Source organism: Danio aesculapii, chromosome 14, assembly GCF_903798145.1.
Source record: "Danio aesculapii chromosome 14, fDanAes4.1, whole genome shotgun sequence".
Classification (NCBI taxonomy): domain Eukaryota; kingdom Metazoa; phylum Chordata; class Actinopteri; order Cypriniformes; family Danionidae; genus Danio; species Danio aesculapii.
In genome coordinates, this window is record NC_079448.1 from 14,023,451 (window position 1) to 14,035,950 (window position 12,500).

At 32.2% G+C, this 12,500-nt stretch overlaps 1 protein-coding gene across 1 annotated transcript in view; it reads right to left on the reverse strand.

Annotated features, from left to right (window-relative positions):
- Window positions 1-12,500, reverse strand: part of ergic1 (endoplasmic reticulum-golgi intermediate compartment 1) — a 52,711-nt gene that overhangs the window by 29,285 nt on the left and 10,926 nt on the right. The window contains exons 2-3 of the mRNA XM_056472136.1: window positions 8,776-8,837; window positions 2,079-2,151 (exon numbers count right to left, since the gene is read on the reverse strand). Coding sequence (XP_056328111.1) covers window positions 2,079-2,151; window positions 8,776-8,837 — 135 coding nt within the window. The remainder of the gene's footprint in view (window positions 1-2,078; window positions 2,152-8,775; window positions 8,838-12,500) is intronic.

Consider the following 12,500-nt stretch of genomic DNA (forward strand, 5'->3'; position numbering starts at 1 on the left):
AATAATATGATTAAGGTGTTTACGTGAATTACTTTTTGAATGTTCCTTTCATGATCCCATTTTACATATTATAGTACAAAATTCAATTAACAACATTGCGGCAACACGATATCCACATTTCCTCCAGAGTTTTATGTAATTTGTGGCATGTCATTTTTAATGTGTCGACTTTAATTGTAGTATGGCACTTTCAATTACATTCAGGGAAATTTCATGCATGGCCCCAGTGGAAAACGAGATATTGGATGCGAGTATGAACTGCTGGAAGAGTGTTGTTTTAATAGAATTTGATACTGCACGCGGTATGAGAAAAAAAACCTCTGCATTTCACAAAGCAGGTGTCTGTGGTCCTTCACTGACTCAAACAGCCATGTGTGAATAGACTATCCTGTTGCAAAATACTGCGAAAATCCTACATGATGGTATTAGTTTAAAGTGTTTACATGTCTGCACTGCACTTCAATAATAAAATCAGCATACTTCACATGTCTTAATTCTATTTCTGTTTAGGTCGATTATGACCTTAATTGGATTAAATTAATCAAAAATTGTTTACATGGTAGACTCTTAATCAGAGTATTGTCTGAATCATAATAAAATCGAAATATTGGTGTCCATGTAAACATACACAATGTACACTGTGTCAAAGCAGCTTAACGGAGATGAAGTTCTAGAAAAATAAAAATTGCTTCAGTTCAGTTGTCATAGTTGTTCAGTTCAGTGAAATGTAAATGTCACTGTTAAACAGATTTAAGCCTGACAGTAAATTGCCAGAATTGCAGTCATTTCGTTTCATCACGTCCCAACCCCCGGTGACACTAGAAAGATGTTCACAAACTGACACCAGTGTCCAAGTCCTGTGTGAAAATTATCTGTCACTGAGGTTGCAAAAGTTTAAATGACGGGTCATAAAGTCATCTTGAGTGCTGATAAAATTTCTCAAGATGCAGTTTTAAACATTACGACTAAAATATCAAACGGTTTAACTATCAAAAATTTTTGTATGTTTACAAACATATTTCTAGACATTTCGAGAGAGAGAGAGAGAGAGAGAGAGAGAGAGAGAGAAAGAGAGAGAGAGAGAGAGAAGGAGGGAGGGAGGATAAATGTATACAGTTCCTCAGGCTCACTAGAATATGCTGGAGCAAGTTAGAGCTAAACTCTGCAAGAGTAGACGCCCTGTACTAATACACTGATATCAAACAATAAATCAGTTAATATTGCACTATGAGTTAAGATGTTTTGAAAACTAATATTTTCATATACAACAAAATAGTTCTCAGCTTAACTAATTAGTTCAACTAATGCAAAAACAATGGTAATGTGAAATCACACTGGCCTCACTGATTTCCTGTTTAAATAAAATCTTATTCACAAAAAATTGGGTCCCACTTTATATTAGGTGTCCTTAACTGCTATGTACCTACACCGAAATTAATAATTCGTTACAAATGTACTTATTGTGTAAATAAATGTATTGACTGTGTACTTATGCTTGATTAAATACCTGTATGTAAATATATCTGTAATTAAATTCTGTAATTACATTTCTAAATACAATGTTGACTATTCCTTACATGTTAACCCACCCTTAAACCTACCCATACCACCAAACCTGTCCATAACCCTAGCCCTATCCCAACTCAAAGCACCACAAGTGTCTCAAATACATTATGAACACAGTAAGTACATTGTATTTATTTTTTTATGCAAGTACATAGTAGTTAAGGACACTTAATTTAAAGTGAGACCAAAAATCATTATATCGAATAACTATTTATTTATTACCACGTAGACATAAATTTCTGAAATGGTAACACAAAATGTAGCATCACTATTCAGTTAAAAGTGCCAAGAATGCTCCACTAAAAACATTTGTTTATCCTTGTATATGTTGTTATTTGAAGCACTTTTTAACTTTAGCTGAATGTAAGACACACTCTGATTTTACACTACACTTTTTCCATCCCTATGATCTTAGGTTTGTTGCACAAATTAAATAAAAAGTATTTACCAAGATGTGAAAAGGGAAAAAAATTATGTCGTTGACATAATTTTTTGTGTGATTTCATACGTACATTTCTGTAGCGATGAATCCTGTCAGTTCCGAGAGAAAGAGGAACAACATGAAGACACAGCAGCATATTGAAACTGAGGGATAAAAAAGGTCAAGAAAACATTAGTGAGCTGTGTGCAACAAAACAAGTTTTACAAATAGGTGAAGAGTTCATTTCAAAGAAACATCAGCAACAATTCAGTTTGAGTAACAATTTAAGTCACTTTTATCATTTTATACTCTCAAAAACAACACAATTCTTGAGATATTTTGAGGTCAGCTTAATGTTTTATGTTCAACCCACTTAAATTTGTTGAGTTAACTTAAATCACACTGTAAAAAGTGCAGGATTCCACACAATTCATTCATGTTGTCCTAGCACAAATTGATTAAGTACCAATTCCACCATAGTGGCTTATACCTAATATTAAGATATCGGCTGTTTATTAGTATTTGTAAAGCGCATATTCTACATGATCTTATTCTACATCCCTATCCAATCCATAACCCCAACTACATCCTTAAAAACTATTAGGCAGCAAATTAATGCACTGAAAAAAGCCTCGTTGTATCAACTTAAAAAAAGATTTAAGATTTAATCTTCTTACACTTAAAAAAATAAAGGTTTTTAAATAAAGGTGTTAAATACTGAAAACTGTAATAAATTGTGTAAACTAATTAATTAATGTTGTAACAAGCTGAAGTAACGAGTTTAAGTTTTCACTTGTTTTACAATGTAGTTTATAGAGCCAAAAGTCAGTTAATGGTTTATTAACAGTTATTCCTTTAAAAAATGTATGATCAAAACATATTTTTTTATCATTTTATACTCTCAAAAAAACACAACTCTTGAGATATTGAAGTTTAAACAACTTAACTGTTTGTTTAATCCACTTAAAATTGTTTAAGTTAATTTAAACTACACTGTAAGAAGTGCAGAGTTCCACATAATTCATTTATGTTGTCCCAGCACAAATTGTTTAAGTACCAATTCCACCATTAACTAGTGGCTTATACCTGCCTGTTATTAAGATATTGGCTGTTTATTAGTATTTATAAAGTGCATATTCTTAATGATCTTATTCTACATCCCTAATCTTACCCAATCCCTAAACCCAACTACTTTAATACATTTTTTGTTTTTGTAATTGTGCTAATTGTGTTTTTATCATGTCATGTGTCACTATTAATTTGTGTTTGTTAAGCCAAAGACCATTTTCCACAGGTGGACAATAAATTAAAACAAAGAAACTATTAATAAGCAGCAAATTAGGAGTTGACTAAGAGAAAATTCATAGTTAGTAGTTTATTAATAGCAAGAAGCATTCCTTAAAATAAATTGTGACCCCTAAAATGTACTTATTCACACAAACCAAACAGAAAAAATTTCAGCGACAGCTTGTGCGCCTTTTATTCTGAAAGTGTGAGGACCATTTTCAGCTCATATTTGCCCGAAAGGAAGTAATTTTCTAATATTAGTAATGACGTCTCTTAATTGTGCCTGACTATGCAAAATGATTAAACCGTGTGCAGCATTTAAAAGTCACAGGGCCATTACATAAGCTCGTTCGACAGGCAAATGATTGTGCGTGGCTTTATGGCTCTGGTAAACGTAATCGTTACCAAGTTCAACATGTGATCAGATGAGTCAAACTGCAAGGCTGGCCACAGAAGCTAGTGCATATTTACATGGAGACAGTTTCCAGTGAGTCGTCTGTGGTCACGTGACATTGTGGTCGGCACGTCAGACTCTGACTCTGGTTTGTTCCAGTTTGCTCAAGCTAATGTTTAGCTATAACACAAACAATAAGGCGTGTCGCTATGACACATAGCTCATGGACTCGGGTTTAAAATGGGTTATAGCACTCGTTTAATGAAGGTAATACTGGAAGAGAACTATTAACACGTTAAAGATGTTACTATTATATGTAAATGACTTTTCTTTTAGAAAATTGTAGTTAAATATATTAAAACAATAAATGAGGTCAGACAGATTACATAATCCTCTTTGAAGACAAGGCAGATTAAATCATAGAGATAATGCTATCTTTAAAAACCTGATTTAAGGGTCACACTTTACAATAAGGTTTCATTAGGTAATGTCAGTAAATGTATAATTACTTACACAAACTATTATTACTTGTCCATGTACTTTATTAATCATAGTTCACTATTTAGTAATGCAGTGTTAAAACCCAAAGTTACTTATTAAAGAGTTAGTTCACCCAAAAATGGTGGAAAAAAAACTGTGAGATCTTTTTTTGATTGTTTTTTTTTTAAATAATAATTAAAAATAAAAATAAAAAAAATAAAAATAAAAATCACCAGATAAATAAGTGATGCATAAGAGTGTATTCAGATGTAGGATAAGCACCATTACATCTACTTTCTCTTTCAGCTACATGTACATTTCTATTTGTGTGCATGCATATATACAGATGAAGTCCGAATTATTAGCCCCCCTGTTTATTTTTTTCCCAATTCACATTTAATGGAGAGAAGATTTTCTAAACACATTTCTAAACATAATAGTTTTAATAACTCATTTCTAATAACTGATTTATTTTATCTCATCATGTCTCGAGTTAAAAAATAGTTGGGTTTTCTTCCTATTTCAGGCTGGATTCCAAAAAGTTTTTTTTTCTGCGCACTGATCCCATTTGTTGAAAATATAGTCTTTTATTAGTGGTTTTAAATCTGAAAGTGGGATTTTGCACTCCTTTATCTTTCCTGTTAGAGCCTGTTTTGGCAGCTTTAAGTATAAAAAGAAAGACAAATAAATAAATGAACATAGGAGAAAAGAAAAAGAATATCAGCAAAACAACTTAACTTGAAAGCAAAAATATGTACATTTAGGGAGTGATCCATTACTTCGGAATTAACTGGTCTATGAGATGTTGCCTATTTGCTCAATTGTTCCCAGCATTAAATACATTTTCCATTTTCTTATTTACAAATGCTGTAATTTGCTGCTATAATTTCCATCCATGCTTTCAGTGTAGTAGACTCTTGTGACAACCAATTTTGGTAATACTCTTTTTAACAGCCAACAAGATATTAATTAAACCCTTTACTTGTTTCAAACCTTCATGAGTTTCTTCTTTTAACACAAAAGAAAATATTTAAAAAGATTTCAGAAACCTACCTACCGGGAAGGGACGTAATGGTGGGGAAATAAAAAAATAAGGATGGGAGAAAAAAATGGGTGAGTGATGGGAAAATATATATATATAAAGTGCTGTCAAGATTAAAAATTTAGGAGGAATATAGGAAAATACTTAATGATAGGATGATAGCGGGATAGAATGGTAAAATACTAGTTAATCCCGGTAAAAACAGGAGGGTTGACATGTATGAAGTGAACAGAAAGTTGTGAAACAACAAACGAGGGAACGCAAAACATCTTTGCGAGGGAATGCAAAAACTCAAAAAAATATATATTTTCCTATAACTGTTTTTTTTCTCCCACCCAGTTTTTTTTTCTTTCACCCACTTTTTCCCCCGATCATCACATCCTTTCCAGGTCTTCGTAGAAACCTGTAACTATTGACATTCATAGTATTTGTTTTTCCTACTATGGAAGTCAATGGTTACAGGTTTTTAACATTCTGAGAAATACCTTCTTTTGTGAAACTTGTAAGGTTTTAGAACCACTTGATGGTAAGTACATTTTCTTTATTGTGTGAACCCTCCCTTCAAATTCATTGTGTTAACATGAACTAACAATGAATGACTATTTTCATTTCAATCAAGAAAGATGAATAAATACTGTAATAAGTGTTTTGGTCGAAGTTTGTTTATGTTGGTAAATACATTAAATAACAGAACATTATTGTCAAGTACCATTTTTTTTCGTTTTCTTTAGTATATCCTCTTTTTTGTTACCTATAACCATTAAGAGAATTAAGATTAAAACAAAACTGATTAAATCAAGATTTTATTAGTGGATTAGAGATTCGTTTCATTTACTTCCATTTCTATCAGTTTCATTACCAACAGAAAAACTTACCAAAATAGAAAAAACTAGTCACCAGTGGATCAATCTTTTACTTTCTCATTTACACTGGGTGACTATAAATAAAAGTCAATCTTACATAATGATCCTGTCATCTCTGTAGATGTTTTAAAAACTAAAAAGACTAGTTTTTTTAACCACAAACCTCAGATGTCCCAGCTGGGTATGTGAGAATTTATCCACAGAACCGGTTTACAAACAAAATATTTAGGTTGTGTTTTGGGTTGGTCTAGATTTCAGCAAGCATGACTAAACGTTAAGTGATTCACCCGAGGCCAAAACAACAATGGAGAATGTGTGTAAAATGACATAGCGCCATGCATCATATCATCATGAGTCAAACAGTAACACCTAGCATTACAAACATCCATCCTTCCGGATCATGAGGGAACGATGAGCTATACGATGACAAGTTAGAAAACAAAAACTGAGTCAGCGAATTGGTTTTGGAAAAACACAGTTGTGAATCAAAGGAGGAATGTTGATTTGAGGGTGGTAGAAATGCAAGTGCACAAACAATGGGCAAAATGTCAAATTCCCTGATTTTCACTGACTAAAAAGCTGAGCCTTTCACCTTATTTTTCCATTTAAGAGTGGTGTGGCCATTGTAAATGAAAATGTGACAACAAATGTTACATTTTTTATTTATACAGTTGAAGTCAGAGTAATTAGCCCCCTGTTTATTTTTTCCCCCAATTTCTGTTTAACGGAGAGAAGATTGTCAACACATTTCTAAACATAATAGTTTTAATAACTCATCTCTAATAACTGATTTGTTTTATCTTTGCCATGATGACAGTAAATAATATTTGACTAGATATTTTTCAGGAAACTTCTATACAGCTTAAAGTGACATTTAAAGACTTAACTAGGTTAATTAGGTTAACTAGGCAGGTTAGGGTAATTAGGCAAGTTATTGTATAACGATGGTTTTCTTCTGTATACAGTTGAAAAAAATTTGCTTAAAAGGGCTAATAATTTTGCCCTTAAAATGGTTCATAAAAAAATTTTAAACTGCTTTTATTCTAGCCGAAATAAAACAAATAAGACTTTCTCAAGAAGAAAAAAATAGTATCAGACATACTGTGAAAATTTCCTTGCTCTGTCAAACATCCTTTGGGAAATATTGAAAAAAGAAAAAAAAAATTCAAAGCGGGGCTAATAATTCTGACTTCAACTGTGTGTGTGTGTGTGTGTGTGTGCGTGCGTACGTGCGTACGTGCGTGTGTGCGTGAATACCACAAAAAGCTTTTTTTGATAAGTCTTTTTGGAAAGAATGATTTTAAATGACAAACAAAAAGCCATGATATTCCGACACAATGACAAATATATATATAAAATTCCCTGACTTTAAATGTTTGGAATAGAACTTTTAACATTCGATGATAGGTCTGGGCGATGAAATCGATATCGATATTTATTGACCGAACACCATTGTCAATATCGATAAAAAAAAAAAAAAGATTCAGTATGTAGTTTAGGTATGAAACGCAATTTTTTTAAAAATGTGGCTGCTTAGCGTGCACCTTGGAAGCAGTGCAAATAAGCTTAGGGTGTAAGTTTGTCATTGCCAATGGAGGCGCGCGCCTTGTACAGCACGGATATGGGAGCTACGTGCACACGTCGTGCAAGAGGCGCACACGTGAACCACACACATTTTCCAGCTGCACCTATTTGAAAGCATCTGAACTTTTCCGAATGCCGCAAGCACACCGCGATTCATGCAAGTAGAACTAACCAATCTGCTTCATACTTTGTATGAAATTTTCACATTTCAGTAATAACGGCAGACTAATTACCCCAGTCAAACACAGCACATCCAAACACTGCAGCGTTTTTTACTTTTCATTATAAACTTGCATCGGAGTTGCTGCAATGATTTGTTCGTTTGTCATCCTCTGAGAAAATGGTTGATGGTCACCTAGTTACAAGAGATGCCAGGGGAGCCCAAGTGCCAAGTCCATTATAAACGGTCAAGGAATCCACACGCTTGACACTTTAGGTCAGAATAACACATGTGAAAATGGGTGCCATAAATCAGCAGTGAAGAGACTGTAAATAAAAAAGGGTGTAAGGATGTCACTAGAGTGGATTTTGGGTTTCTTTTCTTGTTGATCCCAGCCACTAGCTCCCCATCTGAAAGACTTTTTAGCATAGGGGGTAATATAGTAACTTAACTTCACAATTTGTATGGTTTCAATATGTATTTGAATAATGATGCTTAGTTGCTATAGTTCCTAGAGTTTAAGGTTTACTGAATCATTATTATTCACACCTTAAAGTTTGCTTTGATCGTTGAGTATTTACACTCTACCATTGCACACACTTTGTGACATTTTATCAAGGTTAAGTTTAAGAGTCTCTTTAACACTTATGTTTATTTTATAATAAAATGAGACATTCTGTTTAAAAATATTTGTTTATGACTATTAAAACTATTTGCCTAAGTAATGTTGGTAATTTAAAATAAGGTGGTTTAAAAAAATCCTAATATTCCTAAATCTATTGTTAAAAAATATTCAATAATTATTAATATCAAATGATATGAAACAAGATATCATGATAATTTTTTTGCAATTCCCCAAGCCCTATTCGATGATAATATAGATATTCAATGACATGTGGGAACCTGGCAGTAAATTGAATGATTAAACTTATGTTATGGCTATAATGGTAAATAAGCATTATAAATTTCGGCACTCACTGAAAGCTCCAGTATATGTTGGCTGGGTAAGATCTTTCGGCACTTTCCTGTAGATATCGAACCTGGAAGGAAAAGAAAGGAGGCAGAAAAAAAGAAAGGTAAACATTGTATTCTCCGGGGAAAAGTTTGTGTGAAAGCACATTGTGTTCCCAGAGTAAGGCATTACACAGGAGTTTAGGAATGTGAACTATGGCTGTGATCCATGAAACACGGACCCAGACGCAACAGTCTGGAGCAAGACCCCCGCTTCTGGAGTTACACCTCTTCCTCTGCATTCCTGCTATACAATCGCTCGCAACCTACATTTCTGCATAGGGCAGGGTGGCTAGGGTCAGAGCGGAGGCTGTCAACATTGACTAAATACACATCAATCACTGAGACCAGGGAGAATGTAAGGAAAGCAAACAATAGACGTTTTAAAATGACACACTTATTGATTGGACTATTGGGTTGAAGAGGGTGCTTCAGGACACACTAGTAAGCAAAATAGTTGTACATCTTTAAAATAATATATATTTGCTTTTGTTTTAGTTTGTTTTGCATTACTACGACTTGCTTTTTTAAATTTCTTTTAACCTTTCATTCACACTGAAACATTTGTAAATATCTACAAACCTTTACAATTAATTTTACTACACTGCAAATAAAAAGATCTTCTATTTATACACATACTGAAACAGTCCAGCGGTTTTGTATTTTTTAAACTCATTCAAGACCATAATTAACATCCTGTGAGTTTGAAAAAAAAGATGTTAATTAATTAATTAATTACTTATTAATTAATTAATTTTTTACTGTAAATTACTGTCATATTTTGCTATATTTTAGCTATATTGTTGGTTTTGTGAGAGATTTTTAGTTTATTTAAAATACTTAAATAATACTTAGTTTTTATGATGTTTGTATGCTTTTTGAGATGGAAAATTGGGTGAACCTTACTAAAACAAGCTATGTATGGATGTTGTATTACATAAATACAACATACTTTCAATAAAATAAAACACAACACAATGAAAAAAAAATATTATTGAGATCCATTTTTCCTCATTTATTGAGGACCATTATTTTTCCCTTATTTTCTTTATTGTGGTATTATTTTTATCATCCACCTCTCAAACATATTTTTTATTAGAAATACAAATTAAAAATTTTATACTACATGTAGAAATACCCCTGAAATATAAAAAAATGTATAATGAAGAAAATAAATATGTACTAGTGATATTGTTATAGATCACTAAAAAATACTAATAGTACACTGGATGGAATAACAGGGTTTCTGCAGGTTTCTTCTAGGCATGGGCCGGTATAACTTCCTGACAGTATGATAACCTTGGATAAAAATACCACGGTATCACGGTATTAATGCATTTAAATGCATGGGTAAAAACAACAACATTTTCCCCATTGAACCAAATATATATATATATATATTTTAGGAAACATTTATAATAATTTAGAACAGTAAACATGTCAAGCTAAATAATTCAAATTAATCAATGACTTCTAATGTCTTGATTAATTTAAATAACACAGATTTCTTAACAACACATTAAATAAACACATAAAAAGAAGAAGAAAAAAAAACTTACATATACCGTAGGAACGGTATAACAGAACGTTTTTTTGCAGTATTAAAACCTTGACTTTTTGAAACCACAGTAAACCTTGAAACCGGTTATCGTCCCATGCCTAGTTTCTTCAAGGTAATTTTAGGACTTTAAGACTCTTTTAAGACCATTATGAATGAAAATTTATACTTGTACAGGGATAAACACTAAGGATTTTTTCTAATGGCCCAGTTATGTCTGTAAATAGTTTTTATATTAATGAAGATTATGTTAAGGTATGTGTTGCTTAAGTATTCTTTTCCTGATTAGGGAATTTAATTTGGAGAATATCCTGTAAACATGTCTTAACAGCTGTTTTGAACAGTGACAACGTTTTACATGACAATTTTTCAGCTGAAAACAGGAAACTTCTTATGCACTTTGCCTGTTATAGTTAACATGGCAACAGTGTTTTGGGGACTGAAAACACATAAACCTGAAAAAGGGATTACAAAGTGGAAATAAATAAAAAAATAACGTTTTTTAACCGTTTTCTTCTTCGTGTAAACACCCAAAAAAGACATTGTTTGAAAACAATGACAATGCTTGTGCATGGTACGTGTTTAGGGAGGTGTAGATTAAAGGCATGAACAACCCAACAATGGAGGAGTATATGGTCTTGTTGTTCTTGCTCAAGTGTTTGCTAAAGATCCATCAGCAAAGTATGGATATACTTCACATTACAACCAACACCAGAAACACATACACGCCACATACTACACACACAACATCGTCACTTCCCTGCAGGTACTGTTTACTAACAAGGTGACAGCGCAAATTACTGCCCTGACATATGCAATTACAGCAGTTTTGGACATTTTTGTGAATGTACAAAAGAGAGTTTTGAAAAACTTTTCTGTTTCATTTTTAACTTGATCTTGGCTTGATTTTTAGCTAAACACTATAAGCTTGATCTTAAAAATGATTAAAGAACACTTTAGCATCAGCAACATTTATTAATCATTTAATAAACTAAACTGAAAAATGATTAAATAAATTAATAACATTTTCCTAATGTATTGATAATTACATTATTCAAATTATTATTATTAATTAATTTATTAATTTTAAAAATAATACTATACAAATAATTTACAGAAATCCCTTGGACACTTGCTTGGATCTTTTTTAATTAATTATAAAAATATATATATATATTTACTTTTAAGCGTCCCAATTCTTGGCGAATGAATAAGACTGATGTTTTAGCTGTTTAAAACATAACGCAACTATTTGATGATAAAATGTTAGTCATAAAACATATGAGTAGCCGAAGAGCAACAAAACGTATGTATGTATTCACTTAAAGTGGATAATAAATCTACCCTTTAATTCTGTCATGATTTAGTCATCTTCGTGTCTTTTCAAAATCACAAGACTTGTCAATTGTTGTCCTGTAAAAGTAGCTCAAATGTTGGGGACAGGGATGTTCTGTAGAAAATGTTCACAAAAACGACATTAGTTTTATAGTTTTCGTACATTCAATAATAAAAAAAAAAAAAGTTGAAAAAAATAAAATAAGGGGCCATTCACAGATCACGTATTTTACACACACAAGTTTGTTATTTCTAGTGGAGGCGAGTGGCTTAAGGTTGTATGAGGCTCAACATGCTCGCATTTTGCAGGCATCCTTAGTTGAAAACATCTCAACTTTTTAGAATCAGGGTGTCCGCAGGGTCTTAAAAAATCTTAAATCTCAAAATCTAAATTTTAGGCCTTTTAAATTCACTGCAATAAAGTGTTGCAGGTCTTAAATCTTTTTATAACAGGTCTTATTTTTTATATATTTTCCCCATTTTTCGAGTGACTTGGACTAATTTTTGGTGTTTATTCTGATGAATCCCTTCTCCAAAGTGCACCGACACATTATTTAAGCTACCCCTGATTTTAGAATTTTCATTTGTTCATGCATTGCTATCCAATCTGGCCAACACACATACAACAATTCATCTCAATAGAAAAGTAAAAATTAAAAAAAAAATGTCTTTACAAATTTTAACTCTATTTACCATAATGGTTAAGTTATTTTCCTTACAATAACATTTGTTTAAAAGTGCTCCATATATTTACTGCTGAGGAAACTGAGGAGAGATTGTTGTGCATAGATTTATTTTA